Source organism: Apteryx mantelli, chromosome 16 (assembly GCF_036417845.1).
Source record: "Apteryx mantelli isolate bAptMan1 chromosome 16, bAptMan1.hap1, whole genome shotgun sequence".
Classification (NCBI taxonomy): Eukaryota; Metazoa; Chordata; class Aves; order Apterygiformes; family Apterygidae; genus Apteryx; species Apteryx mantelli.
In genome coordinates, this window is record NC_089993.1 from 3138278 (window position 1) to 3163630 (window position 25353).

The window sequence follows — 25353 nt, forward strand, 5'->3', positions numbered from 1 at the left end:
GGGGCGGCGGCGGCGGAAGCGGGCGGCGGCGGCGGCGGCGGCGGCGATGGGGCTGCGGGCCGGACGGCGGCGGGCAGCGATGCCGGGATAGGGCGGGCGGCCATGGCGCGGGGAGCCGGCCCGGCGCTGCGGCTGCCGCTCGCCCTGCTGCTGCTGCCGCTGCCGCTCCTCGCGCTCCCCGCCGGCCGCGGCAACCGCACCGGCGCCGGTGAGTCCCGCCGGGCCAGGGGCGGGCGAGGGCTGCGGCCGGCCCGGGAGCCCCCGCGGTGGCTCGGGCCGCGCCGAGGCGCCGGGGGGGCCGACGCGGGGCCGGGGCAGCGCGCCCCGCCGGGGAAGGTCACCTCCGCGCAGCCCGCGTCCTGCGGCCGGGCCCGGGCTGCTCTGCCGGCACCGCTCCGCCCTCGGCGCCACGGGGCCGGCGCGGGACCGGCCGGGACGGGCCGCCGAGCCCGGCGCGGGGGCAGCCGGCCGGGGCCTCGTGCTGCGGCCCGCCGCGGGCGTCACGGGCGCGGCGCCGCGAGCCTCGTCGGGGGCGCCGCAGGGGAAGGGGCACGTGGAGGCGGCCCGGTGCCCCGCCGCGGCGGGGAGCCTCCGGCGGCGCTTCCAAGTCCGGCCTCTCCGGCGGCGCTGGGGGCTGGCAGGGCGCCGGGACCCCGAGAGGGACGGGGCCGGTAAGGGGGCGCTTCCAAAGGAAGGAGCCAGACGAGGATGGGGCCCCTGGAAACCAGGGGGTCCCGTCCCCAGGACTCCCAGCTTCCCCGGGAGGACAAAAACCTCTGTGGAAAATCAGCCAAACGTTACTGTGGAGGGAGCGGAAGCTTCTGCCCGAAGCACGGGCCTGAGAGCTGCTTTAAAGCTCTCAGCTCGGTACTAGCGACTGCTTTGAGCTGATGATCTTGATGACCGCTGGAGTAATCTGGTGCATAGGGGCTCTGTAAATTAAACATCTTCCCCAGTGGGGCAGGGCAGTGCTTCCGTCCAGCTGTTTTAGGTGCTGTGGAGCTATGAAGGAGAGACATGGTTCTTTCTCCCAGCGAGATCAGGGCCTGAAGCCAGGCAGAACTTCTGCCCTCTTTGGGGTTGTTGTTGTTGTTTTTTGTTTGTAGGATACTTTGAGTATGTCAAGATGGTTGGGCAGGAGCAGACCCCCAAGTGGGCCGGGAGAGGGTTTGTCTGTTTTAATGGAGTGGTGGGCCACTGTTGGCCGTGGTGTGCCCAGAGCTCTGCTGGCGACGTGGCAGAAGCTGTGCTGGGGACCTGTCCAGGGGGACGTGCCTCACCCTTGTGAGACTCTGCGGGTGAGTGCGGTGTTGAGGAAGCTTGGGGAGGTGGGGTTGTACCCTTGCTTCACCCTCTTGCAGACGTACGCTTATGCTGACTGTGGTTGTCCTTTGCCTGTTGATCACGGTTATCATGCTGCACTTCCTCATTGTCTGCAAAACAGCTCCAGCAACGTAGACCGCTGCAGGTGGCTGATGGAGCCAGTGTGAGATGTCCTTTTGCCCGAGGCCCACCCTCCTCTGGCATCCTGCTAGCTGGGTTCCCAGCCCTGAGGAAAACTACCCTGTATCTGAGGTGTGTTGTTTGGTTTCTCTTGGCACCGTTCTGCAGGCTAGGGGAATGCCACGTTAGGATTAAATCTGAGAGCTGGTGAAGGTCAGCTCCTCTCCAGAAGAGTGAGTGGTCCCATTTCTGGGACTTTTAAAGCTCAGGTTTTGACACAGACTAAAGGAATGTGGCTTCTGTTCTATTATAAATGGCCAAACAACCTGCCACATAGCTGTGTCTTGTCTTGAGTCAAACTGATCACCGTCCATGTAGCTTGTCACAGGAGTTTTCATACACTCTGTAAATTCCTGTAAAGCTGCCTCTTGACCTAATCTCTGCACAAGGTTGAGCCTGCTGGGTCTGGAAGTGCTGGCTCTCCCACTTAATTCTGAAACTCCAGAGAGATCTGAATCTGCTTTTAAATGGGGGCCTCATCCATTTTATGGGAAGCCCTGAAACCAGTGATCAAGCTAGCATTTCTAAAACTAGCATGAGATAATTTTTGGATGAATGAATCCAAACTATTGTAGGTGGTTCTTTATTCTGAAATTCAAAGAATGTGTCTCCTCTGTGCATCTATGATTCTACCCTGGTCTGTTTGTTTTCTTAAAAATGCTTCAGTTTTTTGGACAATACATTTGGAACTTGCTTGCTCTCAGGAGGAAGATATTGTTAAATGTCAATGGGTATTGTTTCCGTTTTTTCCCACCGAGATCTCACCACTCCATTTTTCAGTTTTGAAGGCTTATTTAACATCGTCAGACAGTCAAGTGTGACTTTCCAAGTGGTGCCGTCCTTGAGCATACTGAACAGGGTAGAGACTGAGACACATACAGAGTACAGCAAATAGTATCAAACACTCCCTCAATGCAAATAGGCTGCAGGAACACATGCCTCTCTTCCAGTGACCTGTCTTTCTGGCTCTTCTCTACTGATGTGCAGTTTTGTTTGCCTGTAGTATCTCCTTGCCAACCCAGGCTGAGGGTGCTCTGGGAGTGAACTTCCCTATTCTCTGGATGCAGGTCTGAAGTGCCCAGCATAGCAAAGCCTATGAGCAGGGGCTTGACAGATCATCTCCAAGTCAAGCTGTTTGTGACTGGACTTTGTCCACGCTGGTATTTTGTTGGTATAACCACAGCTGTTGTGCTAATCTGGTCAGCTGCTACAGGCTATGGTTTATCATGCTCATCAGAAGTGATCAGCACTCCTGATTATTTGGCTTTAATTTTGCAGCCTGTCTGCCCTCTTCTTCCCAGAAAGAAATACTTCTTCAGCTTCCTCTGGTGTTTCAGCCTGACCCTTTGAGGGTAGAGGCCTTCTGGATGGGTGCTAACTCTGCATACTGGCTGTGCAGAGCCTGAGAGCTGGTGGGAGCAGAGCAGGTTGTGTCACAGGCAGGCACTGGCTCAGGTTGTCTGATACAGCCTATTCTATCGAGTGATGCCAGTGCTTTCCCAGCTCTAATCAGTCTTTGTGTCTGTATCTGCCCTTCTCTTGTGCCTGTGGGTTTCTGGAAGTGAACACGCGTGCAGTGTGCATGCAGAGCACAGCTGAGTGTATAGAAGGTGCTGGTTAAAGACTGCTCCCTTCCATATGCTTGAAAGATGACTGTGGTTACAGGGGATTGCAGCTGATTCCCGTCTCCACTCTTGGCTGTGATATCCCCCACACTGTACCGGCATTATGGCCAAAGAGTGTTTGCTTGAAACGCCCCTGTTGTAGTATCTGCTCTTTGCTGGTGTGGATAGACTTGGGGACCACAGCTGGACTGCTGTTGTCACTGTGTAAGGACTCTGCCCATATGCTGTACTTTGCCCTGTAAGTAGACTTCTTGCTGTCTCGTATTGGGGGTTCAGCCTTCCTGTGTGACCTCCTGTAGCTCTAAGTGCTGCTGTGTCTGCTGGACCCCGCGGATGTGGGGCTGAAGCAGCATGCAGTGAGGGGGCTCTGGCGTTCTGCAAGCACGTGCTTTTCCTCGAAGAGTGAATTCTCCTATTGCCTTGTATGTTGGCAGCAGAGAAGACTGTGTGGCTGGTATTTCTTGCTTGCCTGTTTCCTTCTTTCTTTGTTGGGTTTGCAATGCGCCTGGAGGCTTTAGCTTGGTCATTTGCCAAGAAATTAAACCCATTATTACCCTTCCTGTGTCTTTACAGTGCCCTGGGTGCAGGCCAGCATGCTCCCTGCTTTGGGGCATGAATCATAGCTCTTGCTAGGATTAGCTTCCTCTTGGCACCATAGTACCTCCCAAGGCACACGCTCTGGTCTTGCCCGAGAACTGTTTTCCCCCCTGCTCTGGCACCCTACTCAAACTCAATTGGGTCCTGTGTGTTCCCACGCAACCCTGAGCAGCGTCAGATGAAGGGAAGTTAAACAGTGCTGGCAGATCAAAATAAGCTACCAGAAAAGCTACCAGACTTTCTCCCCGTTGAGGAGAATTGTAGAGTAGAAAGGAGCATCTGGGAGGACTGGGTAGAGATGTGAAGACGTATTCTTTCATTACCCTTGCTGAGTGTTAGGAGCTATATCTTCTGGTGGGCAGAATGGCTTAGGCTCCACTGTCTCACTTAACTTAGTGCAATTTTGCCCCCTTCCTAAGCCTGGCATGATGTTTCTTTTCTCTCCCTGGTTGTAGTCTGGTTGGTTTCTTGATGACACCAAATGACACTACTATAATTTTTCAAGTGAAATTACCTGCAGGCTGGGGGTGATCTGTAGGTACAGCTGGGGACAGGGATGGATGGAGGGTCTAGTTAGTCCTGATGGCACTTTCTTTGAATGACTGTTGTCTTCTTGCATGAGCTTGCAGCCTAGTCTAGGCCTGTTGTCGCCATTCAAATGACCTTCCTTCCACGTAGGAAAATCTCCAGACTTTGGAAGGTGTACCTGAAAGCTAAGTTAGGTTTGCAGCATGTGGATTTTTATCATCTTGCGTGTCACAGGAAGACAGCATGTTGTGCCATACATGTGTCCCGAGCCATATAAGAGTGATGACATCAGCCCATGCCCCCAGCAGAAAGGGAACAGGACACACTTGTCTATCAACACCATAAACTGCTGGTGAATTCCCCATGAGGAGCCCAAAGGCCTGTGCACCCTCCTCGTCCCACCCCAGCCATCTGCCATGCACTACTAGCCCCAGGTTCTGGGACTGTGCTGCTGCTTTCTCCACCATGTTTTCTTGTGCCATCAACTTTTCCTCCTGGTATTTTTCTCCTTCTCAGTCTCTCAGGGGTGATCTGTCATCTTCAGAGCACATCTCACAGAGTGTGGCTAGGGCATTTTTTCATGCTCTCTGGCTCCAAGTGACAGTTTGGCAGTAGGGATATGGGCAGTTCTGGCTACTCTGTCCTAACTTGTTGCTCAGGAGAAACACAGACAATCACAACTATTTAGTGGGATTGGGATGAGAAATCAAAGACACAAAAGGGCTCCTCTCCAGTGCCTTAAAACTTCTGTGTGCTTCTGTAGGTGGATTTAGCCCTGTGACCTGCCCCCTGCAGTCACCCCAGCAATGGCTGTGCTCTCTGCTTTTCAGACTCGCTGTATGTCTCTGAGTACTTCTCTCAGAGTGCACAGAAGCTGTCCTTCTACAGCTGGTATGGGAATGCCAAGCTCTTCCACTTCCACGTGCCAGAAGACACTGTGCTGCTTCGCTGGCTCCTGCAAGCATCCAGGGGAAAAGGACCTGAGTGTACCAGCATGGAGGTCACAGTGTACGTATATCTCTGCCCTTGCTTGCACATGTGGCCTTTCCTGTCCTTCTCTGGTCCTTTGTTGCTCACCGTTGCAGACATTTCTTTGGAGGAGGCTGTGTGTCTGCTCCCCAGTTGCAGTAGGCATAGTTTTAGTGTTGTACTAGCATTAGATCCCTGGGTTTAAACAAGTAGGAGCATTTCATGTTCATGTTACTGTTGGGTCTGGGGGATATTGATCAGATGTGATGTTTAAGAGATGCCTTAGAAACGCTGCAGAGAGCTTCACAATGAGGCTAGTGTTGCTGGTCCTGAGCAAAGGTGATTTTGGCCCTTCCTGTCTCTGATAGGATCCTGTGCATGGTGCCAAAGGATGTGGCGGAATGGCAAAGGGCTTGAGAGGACCCAGACTGACCGGAGACAGGGATAAACTTCCCTGTGCAGAGTTGCTGAAGAGACTGGGAGCATTCCTTTGAGGAGTGTGAGCTGTGTGCAGAGCAGAGATAAGAAAGAAATGCTGAGTCCTAGTGACACAAGAACATTAGAAGGTGGCAAATTCAATGCCAGTGAATCAAATGTTGCCCAAAGCAGTACTTGAGTTGTTGGAGGGTTTGAGACCAAGAACTTACAAGGGTGGGAGGGTGAATGCTGATGTGCAGAGTGAGACTTTGAGCTGTATCTTGTGAGGGTTCCAGGTTTCCTGGGAAGGTCATTTCCTTGGAAATACTTCGATCTTTTGGAGACCTTATGGGTCTGGGACCTGCTACACAGGGGTCCTGAGAGCAGCTGAACTTTGCTGGTTGGCTTGCGCTTCAGCTGGTCTTTCCTGGATACAGACCTATGCTCTTTACTGCTCCATATCAGCCTGGAACAGATGATCTTTCTATCTTCTGCTTCCCAAAAGCATTGCCAATAGTTTGGAGATGTGAGGGATGAGGCAAGAGCTAAATGATAACTTAAGAAAATATTGTGAAGATCAGTCCAGCTAAGTTCAGGTGGGTTATTAACACATCGCCTGTAATGTTTGCTTGCTGGACCTGTTATGTCCCTTGTTCTGTTGCAGTACCCTGGTAGTCTGGAAATGGAAGAAATTACATGCCACATTGGCTGCCCAAATAAATATCCCCTGTATTACTTAGCTGACTGCTTTTCTAGTATTTCAAACTTCGGGCTGCTTATCTTGAAAGCAGAAGTACCCATGTACTAAAGTCAGTCACATGGTAAGTGTCTTTTTAGACTCTCTGCCCTCCTTAAGGGAGGAAATGGGAAAGATGCAGATCTTAGCTATAAAAAGAAAGCTCTTAATTGACGATTTAGCCTAGCTGGCTATATGGGGAATTTGCTGATGGTTTAAAGAAGAAAAAAAAAAAAGTCTTGCGACTGGAGCTTAACCTTAGTAAGCACTGTAGAAGTTTGCTTTCAGGATTGATGGAACCATGTAAATCCTTATCTTAATAAGCAGGCAAGTTAAACCAATCTCCACATAAATCCAAGAAAAGCTAATACCAGCCCGTTCTCTCAGCTCTCAGATGAAAATGATGGTCTGTGCTCCACTTGAAAATGTGGGTTGTTCCCAACCTGCTCCCTTTCTGATCTCAGACCAGCCTGGCTGCCCGCTGATGGATTTGTATCCCAGTTTATTTTGCAGGAGGTATCTGCATCCCTTGATTTATTTGCATCCTGGTTTCTCTGCAGGCACTTTCGCTATGGAGCCCCACCTGTCATTAATCCACTGGGCACTCGTTTTCCTGCCAATGCAACCGTCCGTCCTTCCTATAACATAAGCATGACTCTGAGCAGTGCTGTGCAGAACAACACCTTTGTGAACATTACCACTCCTGCTGCAGGAGACTGGTTCATAGCTGCGCATCTCCCCGAGGCTGCTGGCAGAATTGAAGTGAAGGTGAGGGCCATGGCGTGGGTCTCGGTCAGCGTACTCTGTCCGGTGTTGTCTCGTCATACCTGACCGCTCTGTTCTCCCCTCTTGCAGGGTTTCTCCACCCCATGCACCTATATGTTTCAGCCAGATATGTTTGTGCTTAGACTCATTGATATGCCTGTTCTGGAGCCTGGTGTTGCCATGCCACAAACCGTCGTCTCACCTACTAAACCACTGCATGTCAAGTGAGTGAGAGCAGCGGCTGGAAAGGCTTGGGGCCAGAGGTGGGGGTCAGATTTGCTGCTGGTGCTCTTTAGGGTAAGCCACTGTTTCTGCTAGAGGCTGCACTGTGCTCTGGAGCTCAGGTCTCTGAACCTCTTTAACACTCTCCCTGCAGTAGAGGGATAGGGTTTGTATGGGAACACGTGAGAGGGTGCTGCTCTGACTCCTTCCAGGTAGTCTTAGAGGTTTAACGGCAGGAATGTATTTGTTCTTAGAGACACTACCCTTGGGCAGGATTTTGACAACACGAACCAGGGCGATCTAGTTCTTGCTGCAAAACCCCTGGGGCTCTGTGGTGGGTCGTGGCTGGCTTGTGTTCAGAGCATGAGCTGTGCAAGTTGCTGGTTCCTTCTCCTGCAGGGTCTTTGTTCCCAAGTACACCACCAGGATGTGGTTTGAGCTGCGGAACTGCGTGACAAGTGAGCAGAAAGCATGCACTGTGCGGGTAGTGCTGGGCTCAATCACACTGCCACAGTCTTTCCAGAGGATCCTCACCTGCACAGGGAATGTGAACTGCAGCCTGGGCCTGGATTCACCCCCCTGGGAGAAGTGGCTGCAGATCACAGTGGAGAATCTTGGCACTGCCAACACTGATGTGTCTGTGGAGATGGTGGCTTCTTTCACAGGTGGGTTTCCACTTTCTGCAGCCCCATGGGAAGGACTGTGGGGAACTTTGTGCCTCTCTTGGGCCTTTGGGTGCCTCTCACCAGTGACTTGCATTCCCCAGCATGCTGGTTGTCTGGGCATAACCTTCAGGACTGGGTTCTAGTTGTTGCTTTGGGATCAAATGTTTAACTTCCAATGTTCACTGAAGAGGGATAGTCCCTGGAGCTGCCTGTTTTGGAAATTCCCTAAAAAGTTCAGGGTCTCTGAACCACTGATATTTTCCAAAGGCTGTTTGGGTAGCAGTGGCTGGCTTAAAATTTGATGAGGAGAATAGTTTTGGGTAGAAGTGCCAGACACTATTGATATGTTGACTATTGATTGACTTGTCAGTAAGTGGGCTGCAGACTAGAAACCATCTCTCAGAGGTTTACTTGGGGTTATGTCTTGGGCTGTAGTGAGGGGGTAGCACCATTTCATATGCCTCAGGAGCTCACAAGGTCCTTGTGGCCATGGTAGCCGCCTCTGCACGTTCTTATAATGTGATCATGATCCCTGTTTGACTTTTGGAGTCTTACGTTTGTGAAATTGTGCTGACCTGTGGAATCTCACCAACTAGGTAAATTTTTAGAAGTTTTCTTCTGCTAGGGGTTCTGCTATATCCTCCTCCAAGCAGAGCCTCATCCCTGGCCTGGCAATAGCAGTGGAGATGTTAGAGGGGAGGAGACATCAATGCCGGAGGCATTAGAGCCTCTGGGAATGCCGGACAGGCTCCAGCAGTGGAACTCCAAGTGTCACATCTGGCTTCAGTGGTCGTGGTTTTATGGTTTGTGCCTATAGCTGGTGTCAAGTTAGCTCTCCTCTTCTGCTCAGCCTTGCGTATCCAGGTCTGGCAAACTGCTAGAGCCTTTTATGCAGCCTCCGGTTATGGGACCGTAAGTGCTGAGCCCTCACGCTGTTACTGGCTAGTGAATATCCCCTGCCTGCTGGGTATGCTGATGTGTTATGATGCAGTGTACAGCCCTTCTCTTGTTCCCCTTCCGCTTCCCAGTTGCTTTTCTGCAGCTCCAGGTTGTTTCCACAACCTGGCTCTTATCAGTGTCCTGGGCTGTGGATGCTGATGCTGGAGTTTGCCTGCAAAGATGGTAGTTGCCAATGCTGCAATGCCTGAGCCAGCTGAAATAGCCCCCAGTTTGCACTATCGCTTGAAGGTCTGGAGTCGCTGGGGCCTTTCCCAGATGAGATTGAGTTGTGCCCTTTCCTAACCAAGTAAGAGACTCTCACACAGCGAGTTTCTGGGAACTGGGATGGTGCTTCCCCTTACAGCTCCATGAGCCAGGGCCCAGCAGGGCTACAGTCTGCAGGAGCATCTTGTCTCTCTTGCTCACCCTGCCTCTGAGCAGTGCTAGTCCTGGCTGCGCTGACTCCTTTTTTTTTTCCCCCCCTTACAGCTTGCAAACCAGGAAGTACCAGTTCATTCCTTAACTTCAGCAGTCTTAACCAGAGCCAAACTGGTCCCAGACCAGGTAACGCAGGAGCAGCTCTGCCTGCAGGAGAGGCTTCACACAACACATCCGACCAGAGGAGTTTCTGTCTCCAGAATCAGCCTGTCGTTCGTGAGGACCTGGACGTTGTGTCTGTGCGGTACAGGCTCTTGAATGGTCCCAGTGTGCCTGTGTACTCCGTCTTCCCCACCCTCCTCCTCCTCGGTTTGAATACTGGCATGGACAGCGGAGGTTCCCTTGTGGTGAATCTCCTGCTTAACAAGGTGCAGTAGGCTTATTTATATGATTGCCTTCTCTTAGTGGGGCTGGTGTCTGTCCCTGCTCTCAGATAGTTTGTCAGCAAATTACAGGGGTTGTAGGTACCGGTGGGATTATTTCCCTTTCCTTTCTGCTGTCACAAAGTACTCTGGGCTTTTTCTAGCCATGTCTAGCACATCCGACTTGCCAGTTCTGATTCAAATGCCATAGCTCGTTGGCATGTGGTGGCAATGCTGCAGAGGAGAGGAACTGGAAAGCAGCCATCTCACCATCTCCTCCATGGGAGCCTGGAGCCTTGCCACCAGGAGAGGAGAGCGATCAGGGAAACCCAGGGACATTCCTGCCTGAGTCACTGATACTCAGACTCCTTCAGTGACATGTGGAAATCAGTTTCCCTAAAATCCTGACTAATGAAGCTTACCACGTGAGATGGTGCTTCCCTGAGGGTTGGAGCAGGGCCACCATATTCTTGTGCAAAAGCAATGAGCTAGTGTGAACACCCCAGCTGGGGGTACATCTACCCATGCAGTCCCACTGGGAGAATGTCTCTCCCTGCCTTTCAGCAAGTGCATAATGTAGTGATGGTGCAGGCTGAGGTGGGTGCAGGTTTGCCCAGAAAGAGCTGATGAGTTGTTGGTTGACCTTGATCTGCAGGTTTTAATGCCACCTGCTGCTTCTGTAGGGCATGGATAGCATGGGAGATGAGGGGTGTGCAAGGGGGGCGATGTTGAGGCACTCTTTGACCTGGGATGCTTTTCTGTTTGCGCAGACGTCTCTGAGCCTGGCCAACGCCACTGTGTTAGCGTGTGTGAGTGCTGCTTCACCAGTGTTGTCCCTCAATACTACGCAGAACTGTAGCACAGGTATGAGAGCCACTGGCACCCACTGCCAGCCCAGCTATACTGTATCAGGACTTTGCTTTTAGGTTTCACAAGCTGTTAACTGACTCAGGTCCTTTGGGAGGGTGTCTAGGTGAAGCTGATTTTGGCACAAGTCCTCCTGAGATCTTGACCACTTAGTTCTGGTACCTGTGCAGAGTGCTGGCATGCAGATGTTAGTCTGGGACCAGGAGTCAGCCTCCACCAAAAGAAGGTCTCGTTCCCAACCGGGGCTCTTCCAGCCTTTCTGACTGGAGGTTTGAGATGGTCAAGGCCTTGCTGGTGTGCAGAGAAGCTGAATAGAGGACTAAACCGGCAAACAATGACTGTTCCATGTGCTTTATGCACTCACTGGCTGTCTAGATGGGTGCTGAGAGCTGAGCTGACAGGAAGAACAAGGGTCTCTGAGAGCAGGGATCCTCTCCGTCACCCTCAGTGCCTTGCAGGGATGAGAGTAAGGGGCTGTAGGAGTACCCAGTTCCTCTGCAGCTGGTCTCAGCCTGGGATTGCTGTAGGTCCTTCTCCCCCTGTCCTGGCATATAACAATACCTTCTTTTCTTGAAGCTTTTTTCCAGGGCTACCCTCTGAGCATGAACTCGTCCTCCACGGAAGCGATGCTGATTGTTCTTTACCCGGAGACCAATGACTGGTTCCTTTCCCTGCAGCTCATCTGCCCAAAGGGCCAGGGGTGAGTCTGGTGTGTCATTTGGTCTTGGAGCTGGCTTAGAGCACTCTACCTTGAGGTCCTGCTGCCCTTGACTAACATGAGCAAAACCAAACCCCTGTCCCTGGGGTCCTGCCTTGTGCCATGGGGTCCTCTCACCTGGCAGCAGTGAAGCTGTGACTGCAGAGCCAGGCCTTGGGGGAAGGAAGCAGGTGACAGTGCCAATTTGCTTTCTTGCGGCCCTCAAGCAGCTTTTCTGGTGCTGAGCTGGCATCTCTCATGCTGACTGCCTGTGGGTGACAGAGCCTGTCACTTGCCTGGATGGGCTTCCGCTTACCCAGATGGATTTTGAGGTGATAAATTGGAAAGAACTGTACTGTAAATGAAAATGCTGCTGATACTCCTTCAAGAAGTCCTTGAAACGTAGGCAGCTGGGCTCGTGGTCCAGCAGTCTGCCTTCCTGGTGATGCTTCTGTGTAAGCGGCTAAGTATACTCTGTAAAACAGCTCTTGCAAACGCTGGGCCTGAGGACCAGTCCTGGTTACTTGAGACTGTTTTGGGGGCCTGAGGAAGAGCTGAGGTCTGTCTGCATACAGGTTTGGCCTGCTGAGCGGAGAGGGAGCTGACTCTGTGTCTTAGCTCTGCCTCCAGCCTCTCGGGAGGGATGAAGCAGATCCACTGCTGGCTGTAGTGAGAGGATCCCCGTGCCAAAATGGCAGGAAGCTTTTGCACACAGGGGTGGCTCGACTGCAGGGCACAGCAAGGCCAGGCAGTCTCAGACCCTCCAGAGCAGAATATTCCCTCAGCACAAGGCTGCCCACGCAGGCCAGGGTACCAACACGGCCTCCTCTTGTTGCAGTGAATGTAACAACGCAGAAGCCAAAGTGACCGTCTTAGCATACCTCACCCCCTGCTTCAATGACTGTGGGCTATATGGACAGTGCAGTCTTCTGAGAAGACATGGCTACCTCTATGCTGGCTGCAGCTGTAAAGCTGGTGAGTGCATTTTCCTAGGAGCCCTTGGCATTTGCTCCAAGGGGAGGCCACGTCCTTCTGTGCTGTAGTGCAGACAGGGAACCCTGGGACCTGCCATGGCTGCCAGGCACAGCGCGGAGTTGCAGCTCCTGCCCCAAGAGGCCTCCACACCCATGGTGCTCGCAGCCCTTTTTGGGCAAGCAGCGTTGATTGTTTCACATCCAGCTTTGAGTCCCCTGGGACTTTGGGAGGTGCTTTTGAGCATCCCCAAAGAGGTCAGGAGTCCAGCAGGATTGCATGAAAGTGTCAGAGCAAGGGCCTTTCAGGACCATTTATTACATAGGATCCTCATATAGGATGTGGTGAAGCTGGGCTGGCAGTCCCCGTATGCGCTTTGCCATGGTGCTTTGTCTCCTGCCATGAGCCAGTACACAAACCAACCCTTGTATTCAGAGATGCCCCTAAAGGAGGAATGTCTGTGTTAGCTGCTAATTATATTAGTGGAATGAGAAGAGTGCGGGGAGAGTCACTAGCGTAGGGAAGATGATAGCTCCACTCAGTCTGGACGGATACTTGCACCTCTTCTCGGCAGAAGGGCAAGGCGAAGCGTGGTTCTCCGCTGCTTTGGTCTCAATCCAGGATGTCACTGCTGTCTGCAGCAGTTCTGTGGCTGGGCTGGTAGTGAGATGGAGAACAGCATCTGATTTCCCCGAGGTGCGTCAGGTTCTGGGAAGCACAGAGCAGCCCAAGGGAAAAGGTGAATGAGGCTGAGGACAGCTTTCTGCTGAATCACTGGGAGCAAAATGCCCTGCCTCCATATTTGTGACCCAGAAATACACTGGGAGAGCAGTCTGCTGTGGGCTCTGCCTGGCAGAGAGCAGGAAGAAGAGAGACAGAGCTGCTAGGTATCCATCCGGCTGTTGTTTTTAGCAGCATTGTAATGGGATGGATGCAACTTTTAACTGGGCTTGTTGAATGCAGAGTGTCTGCACCAAAAATAAAAATTAAAAAAAAAAGCTTTGTGCCTATAGAAAACTGTCTCAGCTCAGTCCCTGGTACCCAGTCAACAAGCTAAGAATTGACCCTACTGTCAAGGCTCATGCATTGCCCTCTAGGAAGTTTTCACTCCCACCTGTCCTGTGCAGACCTGGATGTCACTCTGATGGACTGTGACACTCTTCTGAGAAGTCCTCCAAACATCTCCTGTGTAGATCTAAGCAGATTCGGGTACTTCCCCAAGTGCCCCAGGAGCAGGGTGCTGTCAGGATTAGGAGCACTAAGGAACTCCCAGTCACTAATTCTTCTCCTGGAATTGGCTACAGAGTGGGAGGATCATCCACATTGTGTGAGTAAGTGCAAGGGGTCAGTACTAAGGTTGATACCATTCAACTTCTTCAATGAACAACACATTCACGGATGACACCAGATGGGGGGTTGATTGCTGTGGCAGAGGGCAGGCCTGACATTCAGCAGGACCTCAACAGACTGAAGAAGGGGCCTGACAGGAACCTCATGAATTTCATCAAATTCCTGCATCTGGGACAGAACAGCACTGTGCATCAGCACAGGCTGAGGAATGACCAGCTGGGAGCAGCTCTGCAGAAAAGGACCTTGGTGGCCAACAGCAGGTTGGACACAAGTCAGCAGAGTGCCCCTATGGCCATGAAGGTCAACTTGCACCCTGAGCTGCTTTGGCAAGGGTATGGCCAGAAAGCTGAGGGAAGTGATTACTCAGCACTCATGAGGCTCTGTCTGGGGCTTTGGGGGCCTCCCTGTACAAGAGAAGTATTGACAAACTGGAGAGCCCAGCAAAGGGCTTCTGCAGTGGTTGGGGCTGGAGCATAGGGCCTGGGAGGAGAGACTGAGGTAGTGGGTTTGGTCACCTTGCAGAAAAGGTGGAGGAGGACGTAATCACACCTTGTGCTGCCCACAGGGGTAACAGGGACTCTGGAGCCAAGCTCTTCCCAGACAGACATGGGGAAAAGGCAGGAGGCCATGGACACAGGTTGCAAAAAGGAAAATTTCAGCCTAATATAAGGAAATGATTTTCCCCATGAGAGTTGTTCAGTTTTGCACGTTATCCAGAGAGGTGGTGGGACCTCCATCCTTACAGATTTCAAAAACTCAGCTGCTCAAGGCCCAGAATAACCTGGTCTGGCTTTGCAGTCAGCCCTGCTCAGAGCAAGAGGTGGGACAGGAGGCCAGTGACTTCCTCGATGTTGTGGATCATTCTCTCCTTGGTTCCTGGGACCTGTAGGGATCTTCCCCTGCAGCATCTTGCACCCAGCTTAGAGCATTATCCCAAGCAGCTGAGTCCCAAACACTTGATGTGTTGCCAGCAAGTAGCATGCGTGTGTTGAGTTACTATGGGGATGGAAAACAAGTGCTAGCCTGGGCAGGCCCGTGTTGTACATTCAATGGCCCCTGCTATGTGGGAATTACCTGGGAGATTTTCCCAGATCTCAAACTGGGCTCTGCAGGGGTTTCCCCCAAGGTTTAGGAAGCTGGGCCAGCCACTTTCTGCAGCAGAGCATGCAACGGGTAACAAGAGTGTCCTGAGAACAGGAGTGTGAGTGGCTGATGAAGCAGATGGGCAAGAGGGGCCGTGGCAGCAGAGCTCATTAGTCAGCAAGCGCAAACAGCAAAGCTATTAAAATCGCCTGCTCTGTATAAATACTGGTTGGGTTATTGGGGAAGATGAATGCTTGTGGGTGAACTGCCCTGAACGCTGGGCCCTTGGCGGGCTCCCAGTATGGCAGGCGAGTCCATCCTTCCTCGTTCTAATGTGCTGCCTTCTGGAGCAGGGGAAGGGAGGCCTGGGAATAGTCCTAGGATGTGATTGCCTCTTTTGAGGAGTCCCAGCTTCTGCTGGGTGCTGCGGGAGAACAGGCAGGTCATGGAACACACACAGGCCTCTCTGCTCCGCAGGTTGGAGTGGGTGGAGCTGCACGGACGATACCAAGGCCCAGTCTGTCAGCGCGCAGAACCTGGCCACCCTTCTGCTCACGCTGAGTAACCTCATGTTCCTGCCAGCAATCATGGTTGCTGTCTATCGCTACTGCCTGGTGGAGGCCTCTGTCTACATCTACACCATGTTCTTCTCCACGGTAGGAATTGTCTTTTGTCAGTTCCCCCGACAGCACCAACTGCACTCTCCCCCTGAGTGTCAGGAAGTGAGTCCTGCCTGCTTGGACTGAGGTCCTTGGTGGAGTGGTCCCATCCTGGAGCTCCGTGAGGAGCTTCTGGGATCACTGGGTGAGCACCTCTACGGATATGTCCTGCCCCTTCAGAGTTCAACAGGAGTGTTATTTTCACTGGGCTCTTCCTGCCCATGCTGTGGGTGCTCGCATTTGGGGTTGGGACTCTGGGGAGCTGAGATGGGGTTGGAGCTCTGTGCACCTTCGTTGCTCCGTGCTCTAACGCGTGTAGCATTCTCTAGGACCCTGAATCGCACCCGGGCAGCTGCACTGGCTGGAGCACGCTGCCCTGTCTCCCTGAATGGGGGCGAGCTGCTCTCTGTGGGGCCCTGGATATACACAGGGGCTCCTTGTCGCATTAGACATATATGGTGCTGCTGACTCCTCAGAGGACCAGGACTGAGCCGAGGGATGATGTCCTAGGAGCTCTCAGCCTGCTGCTGAGAGGGCACAAGTTGATGGTTGCTCTCCAGCTGCTTTCCACAGTGCTGTGGTAGTTTGGAGCTTTCTGGAGATAGAAGGGAGGGATCCTGGCTACCATGGGCTTAGCTCTTCTCCTGCTTCTCCTTCCTGGAAAGCTGTGTGGTGCTGCTGGATTCATGCTAGCCTTTGCTCTTGTTCCCGGCTCTAGTTCTACCATGCGTGTGACCAGCCAGGCGTTGCTGTGTTGTGCATTATGGACTATGACACACTACAGTACTGTGACTTTTTGGGTTCCGTGGTGTCCATCTGGGTGACGATCCTGTGCATGTCCCGGGTGAAGAAGATTCTGAAATATGTGAGTGTTGGGTCTTTGCCGCAGGTAACCCAGAGCTGCAGGGCCACGCAGGCCTGAGCCAGCCAAGCTGCAGGCGGCCACGCTGTGCCCTCTCGTGGCAGCACTTTAATAGCACAGTCTGTACAGTGGCTCCTCCCGTGCTGCCTCCAAGGTAGCCCTGCTCCCTAGGCAGCCCTCCTTGGCTTCCAAAGACTGTTTGTCACCTACTGCTGCCCTGATTTTTAAACCAGAGGGTTGTTTTGTCCCAAGAGTTTGGCCCATGACCTGCATGCTTGTTGGGAGTGGGCCTAAAGAGGGCGAGGGGGAAGATTTGTGGGTCCTCTGGATTCTCATGCTGACGGTGCTGCCTCTGAGCCATGCAGGCAGGGCTGGGCAACTGGGAGATGAGGTTCTGCCTACCTTAAGCCTTTGGCATGGCTGGCTGTGCTCTGGCAGCCTATGAGATCCTGATGTTAGTGGTGCTGTCTCACCCACAGGTCCTTTTCATCTTGGGGACTCTCTTCATTGCCATGTCTCTGCAGCTGGACCGCAGAGGGGTGTGGAACATGATGGGTCCCTGCCTCTTTGCCCTCATCATCATGATTGCAGCGTGGGTGAGTAATGCGAGCCAAGCAGGAGCTGCTGCCCCTTGTTCCCCTCCAGAGAACAATGGTGGCAGAGCAAGCCCCAGACGCCAGCCCATCCATATCCACGGGTTGATCTCCTTGAAATGCCCCAGTGGAGGGCAGGGCAGGGAATTTGCTTTCCATCTCTCTGGTAGCTGAGAAAACCCCTGGTTACAGGTCTTAGCACAGTCCAGCTGCTGCAGCTCCTACTCAACATGCACCTGTGGCTGGAGTGTCACGCCAGAGTGGTTGGCTGTTGACTATGGCATCGGTGCTGCCCTCTGTGCTGGGCATTGGTGCCATAGCTGGGTATGGGGCCTTGCACACAAGAGATGGGCCCAAGGCAGGGGGGAGGCTGAATTTCCCTGGGGACAGCAAGCATGCCCTCTTGCCGCAAGGACTGGCTGTTTGACAGGTGCTCCCAGGTCGAGCAGCGCTGCCTATTTCCCCTGCGTAAGCTTGTGGCTGGCTGCATTACCCTTCTCTCCTCTCACATCTGCAGGTTTACCATGGAGTGAAGCGCAGACACTGCTACCCCTCCTCGTGGAAGCGCTGGGTTTTCTACCTCCTACCAGGGATCACCTTGGCTTTCATCGCCATCTCAGTATATGCATTCATGGAAACCAATGAAAACTATTACTACACCCACAGCATTTGGCATGGGCTGGTGGCCAGCAGCGTTGCTTTCCTGCTCCCACCTCGGGACAAGCATAAGAAGCCCTGGGCCTGGTCACAGAAGCTCACCTGCCGCTATCAGATCTGCCAGAATGACCGTGAGGAGCTGTATGCTGTGACCTGAACTGCTCGGCTCCAGGTCACAGAGACGAAGGGTTAGTCGGGTTGCTCTTTGCCAGACCAGCCTGGGCTGCCCCTCCGTAGCACTTTGGCAATCCTGTTACATGCTCATTCACTGGCTGGGACAGCGCAGTAGCTGGACTTGGATTTAAAGATGCAGAAGGTAGGCTTGTCTTATGAAGACAAGTTGGAGCGCTCTGCTTTTCTGCTGGGACAGAGCAGGCTCTTCGTGGTTCTAAATGAAGAAATAGTCTGTCCCCCACCTCTCCCGTGGCCCTGGGGGGACTTGCCACCCCTTCTTCCCCTCGTGCTGTTTCTGTGAGGCTGAGGCATGGCCTGCTCTGCACTGGAGCCAGGGCTTTGGCCATTGGGCTCTTCCCTGCCCTCGCTCTCCTAGCAGAGGGCTGTGGGACAGGGATTTCCCCTGCTGTCCTGCACTCAGAATTTGCTTTGCTAAGAGAACAGGTTTCCCCTGCACCTGACCTGGAGGCAAATGCTGCCGAGTACCCTTGGTGCTGATGGGGACGGGCGGGAGCTGTTTTCGGTATGCACCGAAAACATCACCGTCTCCGATGCAAGACTGGAGCCTCTCCTGAAACAGGTGGTGCTGCTCTTACCTAGTCCTGATTCTGGAGGGGATTAACGAGGCTGGGACTTGGGCCTGGATTCAGGATCAGACTTGATAGGGATGGGGGGGGGGAAGTGTGGGCATGTGCAAGAGGCATCGGCAGCATCTGACCCAGAGCTGCAAAATATGCAGCGGTGCAGGGTTTAGTTTAAGTTTTATTTTGGCCCTCTTAGCTCATCTGGAAGGAACCAGGCTGCTGCCCTGTGCCCCCTTTCTTGACGTTCAGGTATTCATCGTCTTCCTTCCTTCCCTGGGTTCAGCAAACGTGCAGCTCTGCCGCAGCAATGTAGGTGGCAAAATCACTCAGGACTCCAGCAGGTTGGTAAGGTGCTGTGGCACTTCTCTTGCAAGGGAAACGGATAAAGCTGCCCGTCTCCTGCCTCTCTGGGCAGCAACAGCTCGCTGTGTGCCCAAGTTTGGCTGAGATCAGGCTGGGCAGACTTGGAATGTGGGGCCCTGGAGCAGCTCTGGCCTCCAGGCATGCAACAAACCTTGCAACAGTCTGAGCACGGCGTGGTCTTACAGTGGGTTTGTTAATGTGCGCTTCAAACCTGTGCTTCACCCCAGCATATTCCCTGTGCTTTGCATACAGCATCGCATCCAGGCTGTGCACCCCCTGCTCCCGAGCCGCTGTGGCTCACAGGAGTGGGATCTCTGTGCTCCCCTTCTGTGCTCCCTGCTCGTTCCACGCTGACTGTGAAGCTGGTGCCTGGCACAGCCGAAGGTCTGTGGCGAGATGAGTGCTGTGGATGCACGCAACAGTGACAGGGGGCTGCTGGACACATCTACCCCTGGCAGTGGGGAATTCTGTGTGGTTAGACTGACTTGAAGGATCTAGAGCAAGTGCCTGTTGCTGTGTCTGTGCTCTCTTCTGGGAAGGATTGTTTCCAAGCGCTTCCTAATCTTCCATGCTTTACGTGGGTGAAATCTGAGCAGACCACCCTGCAGGGCCCAGGAAGGAGGGGGAATCTCTGTAGACCATGAAGAACCAGTGTCTAAACGATCATGAGTGCCTTGCATGGAGGCTGGACGTGCTGTGGAGTCGGGGCTGATCTCAGGCCATTGCAGTGTCCTAATCAAACCAAGAGCATCTCCACTGGCTCCCGAGGTAGCTCTAGTCTCCTTTGGGGCATCTGTCTCACCTTAGCCTTACCGGAGGGCACACAGACATACAGGATGCTGTATGCAAAGCACAGGGAATGTGCATGGGATAGTAGTCTTTGCCCATCCTCGTTATATAGTTAAGGGCTCAAATGCATTGCTCCTTGCTTGTTTATTCCAACTGTGGTGGGTAGGCGAGGGAGGACAGCTTAGACCTGGAAGAAGCTCTCCTTCCCAGGCCAGAGCTGAGATGCTGATGTTCTACCTCCAGCTGTATCTTTCCATTAGAGCTTTCAGCCGGACTCTCAGTGCATAACGGTGCCCCCAGTCGTTGCTACAGATCCTCCTACTTTGGGATCAGAAAATTGGTGGCAAATACTGCATGTGTGTCTTCTGGCTATGAAAGCAAAAGCCAGGGTTTGCACCACTGGCTGCGGCGGGGGTGTTTTGGATGCAGATAACAGCGCTTATAAATAACAGCTCTTTCCTTGGGGAAAGTGACTGTTCACCTAAGCAAAGCACTGTATGTTGCTCTCATACAGTCTAGCCTGTGCTGCTCATAGCTTGTCCGTGGAGCCCCTGCGCAGATCGCTTTTGGGAGGAAAGAGCTATTAATGAAGGAGATGCCTCTTAGTTTATAGGAAATGGGGTTACTTTTCAGCTTTGAAAAATGTCCAGCATTGTGCTCCGCTCTGCGCTTTAACCTTGTCTTGCAGTTAATCCAACCTCTGCCTAATTTGAAGTTTTCCTCAAACTACAGTCTGCAGGCACTCAGGGCTGTGTCTCCTCCGTCTCCCTCTGCTGCCTCTGCACGCTTGTGTTTTGTTTTTTTTAATCGGATGCAAGAGGAGCGAATGGCACTCGCTTGCACCCAGCCGAAGGCTTGTTCCCTTGTGTATCTGTCACTGTGAGGCACGGCGCGATGCCAGGAAGGGGTGGCGGCGGCTCGCGCCTCTGTTGTTCCTCGCAAGGCCGAGACAGGGGTTTTATACGGAGATGACGTCTGTCACCTGGTGGCTTTTTCCACTGGGTTTTGTTTTGCTGCTACTGGTCGAGGGCCATGACTCCGGCGGCGCAGCTCGCCCCGGTTGGGTTTGGACCACGGGAGGGGTGGACGTGGCGCACTCTGGGATTCCTTGAACTTTTATCACTTTTAGGCACTTTTCCCCCTTGGGTTTGTACCGAGCACTTTGGCCTTTGGCGGACGACAGTAATACACTCGCAACCTTGTCGTCCAGGCCATGCTGCAGTTTGAGCCAGGGTGCTGCGTATCAACTAACTAAAGCAATAATTACTCTTCAGGCCTTTTCCCATCTGGTTTTCAACGCTGTGAAGCAGATGAAGCTTTGGGATGATACATCCCTATAACTTGATTATTTCTGTTTGTTTAAATTCTGCTTTTAATTCCCCGTGCTACTATTGGACATGACACAATTTTAGCGGGGGAGGGGGGGAGATTTTTGTGAATTACTGCAGGTAAAAATCTGAGCAAATGCCAACGTCCTAAAACTGATTTGTTTTTCTTTGCTGTTAATACTTGTGATTATTTTATACGGTCAATTTTAAAGCTTACGGTTTTATAATTTAATAAATGTAATAGTATTTAAGGGCAAGCTCAGATTGTGCTCTTAGGGTGGTTGGATTTTATATTTATAGAGTTAGGGCCGAAAAAGCAAATAAAAAGCTAATGCAGGCCGTGCTCTCCTGGCTCCGTGTGTGCGGGGCGGCGTTGCGGGAGGCGAACGCGGGTTCGGCGCGGCCCCTGCCGGCCGCCGTCGCTGCCGCTGCGGCGCGTTTCCGCCAGCCAATGAGAGGCGGCTCCGGGCCGGCTTCCGGCCGCGGCGGCCGCCGGGAGCGGAAGCGGAAGCAGCGGCGGCAGGGGACGGCGGGCGGCGGCGGGGCGGGCGATGCCGCTGCACGCGGTCCCGCCGCGGCTCTGGGCCGCGCTGCGGCTGCGCGAGGGCATCTGCGCGCGGCTGCCCGCGCACTACCTGGCGGCGCTGCAGGACGACACGCCGCCCACGCCCGTGCACTGGCGGCCGCTGGGCGTGCGCTACCGGCGGCACCCGCGCACCGGGCAGCGCGAGCGCGTGCAGGACGTGCCGGTGCCGGTGTACCTGCCGCCCGCCGCCCACGAGGGGCTCTGGGGCGGCGAGGGCTGGATCCGCGGCTTCCGCTACGCCCGCAACGACAAGGTGAGCGCCCCTTCCCCTCCCCGCCGCCGGGGCCGGCGGTGCCGGTGTCTCGGGCGCCCCCGGGCCGGGACGGCGGCCCGGTTTGGCGGCGTCAGTGCCGGCGCCGCCGGGCCCCTGACCGGCCGTCCCCGCCCAGCTCTCCACCCGGCTGCCGAAGACGTGGAAGCCGCAGCTCTTCAGCCGGCAGTTCTACAGCGAGATCCTCGACGCAACGCTCACCATCACCGTCACCATGCGGACGCTGGACCTCATCGACGAGGCCTACGGCTTCGACTTCTACATCCTGAAGGCAAGAGCGCGGCGGGGCGCGGTGGGGCTCGCTGGCCGGCCTTGCGGGGCCTCCGCAGCACGCGGCGCATCAAGGCAGCAAACACGCCACCCTGGCTGATCTGCTGCCACTGAGGCATTAGTGTAGCCCGAAAGCTTCCAGCCTTTAATACGCTCTTGATTTAAGCAGCTTAGCATTAAAAATCAGAATCGCAACCAAGTTAGCTGCAGAAAAAGTCTGGGGGATCTTTTCCCTTGTCCGTTTAAAGCCAATACAGCATGAATAGATTGCCTGCGTCGTCTCCACGCTAGTAGGCGCTTAGCTGTCTAGCAGCTGGTGTTTGTTAGAGATGCATATCGACATCAGACTTTATTCCTCCAGACCCCAAAGGCAGATATGTGCTCAAAACTGGGGATGGATTTGAAGCGAACAATGCTGCTGCGACTTGCGCGGAAGGATCCGAAGCTGCATCCTGACGACCCAGCCAGAAGAGAGGCAATTTATCATAAGTATCGGGTGGGTACCTGACCTGCAGTTCGTGCTCCGCTCTGTACCCTGACGTTTGCTGGTTGTCCAGACTGATTATGTATGGCCTATTCGCCCTGTTGCCATGCAAACCAGAGTTCGTGCTTCTGGTTTTAGGGTTAAGGATATGGATGGAGAAGACCTAAAGATTACCTGTCAGGTTTTTGTTTCTCTGTGGGCTGCAGATTTCACTGCTGATCAGTTAGGAAGACAAAAGCCCCTCTTTTTGGCGTGAGCCAGGTCACTGAGGGTCTGCAATAAGCCTTAGTAAGAGCTGGCCCTCCTAATAGTGGGGGGCGTTTCTAGTGCATGGCAGTGAGGAGGCCTGATTGCATTTATGTGATTGTTTAATTTTGTGCAACTGCTGGAACAAGCACAGAAACAAGGCTGGCATCCGCAGCCCGCAGGGTCGTGTGGAGAAACTGCCGCAGAACTGTAAAAAGGAGAGGTATAGCAACATACACGAACGAGCAGAGAAAGGCCCTTGCGACAGGAAAAGGAGAAAAGGGAACTTTGGCTACCAAAAATGGGATGAGCAAGGAAACAGTGTTTAAGTCTTTTGGCTGTAGTCCTCTTCCTACTTGATGCTGTGTTTGTGTGAATTGGTCCTAGAGAAGATTTGCGTGTTAGTCACCTGGAAAGGTTAAACAACCAGTTTCTTCTTTTATCTCAGGAATTTGTGATTCCAGAAGAAGAAGCTGAATGGGTTGGCCTGAGTTTAGAAGAAGCGATAGAAAAACAGAGACTTCTAGAAAAAAAGGTGAGTTTCTGAGGCAATGCTTGTCCTGTGAACACAATGGTGTGTTAGCTGCATCAAGCTGCACATCCAGTTGATCTTCTAAGCTGCCCAAGCACTCCTTATCGACGGATGCGGTGTTCCAAAATTCCTGAGCTGCCTCAGGAATCTGAGCATGTGAAACACAGGCTGGGTTAAAGTGCATTGTAAAGCCAGATCCCCCAAATAGGGGAGGGATTTTTAGTGGGGGTGGCTTACGTTTTGCCCCCTGTTGCATGACCGTCTTTGTGTTTGGTTGCCTTCTGTTTTACTCTTTGTGTTTTGGGACACAGGGATGCAAGTTCAGTTTGCGACCCGCTCGCCCCTGCTCACTAGTTGGTGAGAAGCAATAATGTGCAGGGGGGAGCACGCCAGGCAGCTGCGGGGGCAGCAGGGCTTCCTGACGGGGCAGGGTCTCTTGGTGGCGCTTCCCCTCGGTCTTTTAGCTCCCGTTGCAGCTGCAGCAGGAACAGAGAGACCGGGAGCACCGGCTGCATGAGGTGGTGCTGGGCGCCTGAACCTTGTGGGGCTCCAGCTTCCTGAAGGAGTATGTTCTCCCTGTGTGCTTCAGTACAGCTCTGACGTAGTGCAACGTGAGAAGGGAGGCACGCGTTTTTAGATGGAAAGGGATTACTGGGAGTCGTTGCTGATTCTCATCTACAGGCAACACTTGGTAAAACTGATACAAGTCCCGAGCAGATTCCTATAATCTTTGAAGTTACAGGCTGATGAGCAGCTGTATGTGGAGGAGTAGCACAGCGCGTTGCTTTGTTCAGCCGCTGAAACAACCTGCCTCCTCTTCCTCTGAGTTTGGCCGTCAGCACTGCTGCGGCGCTGGCTCCTTGGGCTGACTGCGTGCAGGGGAAAGGGCCCTTGTTGCCTTGAGATGAGTGAAGACATTTGTGAGCCTCACTGGCGTCGGAGACCACAGACAAGGTCCTGGGGTGCTCTTTCTTCCTACCCCTGTAACCGGTACTTTCCAGGCTTCTGGCCTTGTCACGCTGTAGACTGGTTGAGCGATACATGCTTTAGTAGCGCAGGTGTGTGAGTGTGGGTTGTCGCAGCCAGGACGCCCTGCTATCTTTATTCACTACTAAACTTTATACCTTGCTGCTGCTGCTCAGGTTCAGTCCTTTCAACTAGCTTACCCTCCGCTTTCTTCCAGGACCCTGTGCCACTCTTTAAAGTGTATGCTGAAGAGCTCGTCAACCAACTGAAAGAAGAGGCACTTCAGAAGAAGTAGAAGAAAAGAAAACTTTAAAGCAACTCTCTGCTGCAGATCAAGCTGTGGGGCTCAGTGAGTCTTCTGTCGGAGCCACGCTTGTGTGGAAAGGGCCACATTTGATGCATGTGCTCCCAGGAGCATGTTGCAGTTATCAAAGTCCAACAGTAGCAGCTTAAATTCAATGAGGAACCGTTCCTGTTGGTTGAGAAAGGAATTTCTGCCCTGTGGCTTCTGAAGGTGTTCGTATAAGACTGACTTAATGCGGTTCTTCCTGCCTGTGCAAATAGTTGACTGCTGTTTAGAGCTCGATCCCTGATATAAAATGAAATATGCATATTTGGAATACCAGTAGACTCTTCTCTGCTATTCACTGCTCATTAATATGTTACAGCACAGACTGCAAGACTGGTGGTGTAACTCAGTTCAGGGCCCCAGCCCCCTTCTGCAGAAGAGAGATTGTTCTGCCTTGAAAGCCTGGCCCCAAACTGCGCGCCACAAGCAGGCGCCTGCCGGCAGGTGGGGCTGAGCTCCCCAGCCGCAGCTCGCTAACCCCTTGGGTTCCAGTTCTGTTTCTGTTTCAAGTTCGTGATTTTTAAACCTTGTATTGGTAAAAGTTTAATTGAAATGGGTGTTCAAGGCTTTGCTCCTGTCTGGCAGCAAGGCACCGTCGAGCTCAATGAGCACTTACTAAAATTACATACTGGTGAACAGCGCTGTGTATCTTTCTGGCGTCCTCTGTAAAGCTCCATGGTTCTCCCTGCAGTGGGTTTCAGGGCGGAGAAAAAGCAGGTTGTTCTCCCTTTCCCTTCAGCTGCAGGGGCAGGGAAAAGTGCAGAACTTGCAGGACATGCCATATATAAGCCTTCTCTCTCCGGACTGCTGCTGGCTCCCAAAAGAGACTTCTCCTTAACAGTGTCTTGGGGTGAGACATACTTCCCCTCTCCAGCACGTAAGGCTGAAAGTACCATCCTGTTTTT

The 25353-nt window shown here is 53.2% G+C and overlaps 2 protein-coding genes across 2 annotated transcripts; both read left to right on the forward strand.

The window, feature by feature from the left end:
• Positions 1–102: 102 nt before the first annotated feature.
• Positions 103–21087, forward strand: PGAP6 (post-GPI attachment to proteins 6). Its single transcript, XM_067306028.1, has 13 exons — positions 103–208; positions 5084–5261; positions 6936–7143; positions 7231–7364; positions 7762–8027; positions 9456–9772; positions 10537–10630; positions 11210–11333; positions 12169–12305; positions 15213–15391; positions 16113–16259; positions 16736–16852; positions 17367–21087. Exons 1-13 carry the CDS (start codon positions 103–105, stop codon positions 17661–17663), a joined length of 2304 nt encoding a protein of 767 aa, XP_067162129.1. The 3' UTR covers positions 17664–21087.
• A 164-nt stretch (positions 21088–21251) lies between these two features.
• On the forward strand, positions 21252–25088 carry MRPL28 (mitochondrial ribosomal protein L28). Its single transcript, XM_067306034.1, has 5 exons — positions 21252–21583; positions 21720–21872; positions 22233–22367; positions 23050–23136; positions 24317–25088. The coding sequence occupies exons 1-5, from the start codon at positions 21296–21298 to the stop codon at positions 24392–24394; spliced, it is 741 nt and encodes a 246-aa protein (XP_067162135.1). The 5' UTR covers positions 21252–21295; the 3' UTR covers positions 24395–25088.
• The last annotated feature ends 265 nt before the right edge of the window (positions 25089–25353 follow it).

Excerpts from the sequence above, each read along its gene's own strand:
- PGAP6 (XM_067306028.1), top strand. The coding sequence starts at position 103 with ATGGCGCGGGGAGCCGGCCCGGCGCTGCGGCTGCCGCTCGCCCTGCTG. Across the intron at positions 7,144-7,230 it reads CTGGCAGAATTGAAGTGAAG|GGTTTCTCCACCCCATGCAC; the intron begins GTGAGGGCCATG and ends CCCCTCTTGCAG. Across the intron at positions 8,028-9,455 it reads GATGGTGGCTTCTTTCACAG|CTTGCAAACCAGGAAGTACC; the intron begins GTGGGTTTCCAC and ends CCCCCCTTACAG.
- MRPL28 (XM_067306034.1), top strand. The coding sequence starts at position 21,296 with ATGCCGCTGCACGCGGTCCCGCCGCGGCTCTGGGCCGCGCTGCGGCTG. Across the intron at positions 21,584-21,719 it reads GCTACGCCCGCAACGACAAG|CTCTCCACCCGGCTGCCGAA; the intron begins GTGAGCGCCCCT and ends GTCCCCGCCCAG. Across the intron at positions 22,368-23,049 it reads CAATTTATCATAAGTATCGG|GAATTTGTGATTCCAGAAGA; the intron begins GTGGGTACCTGA and ends CTTTTATCTCAG.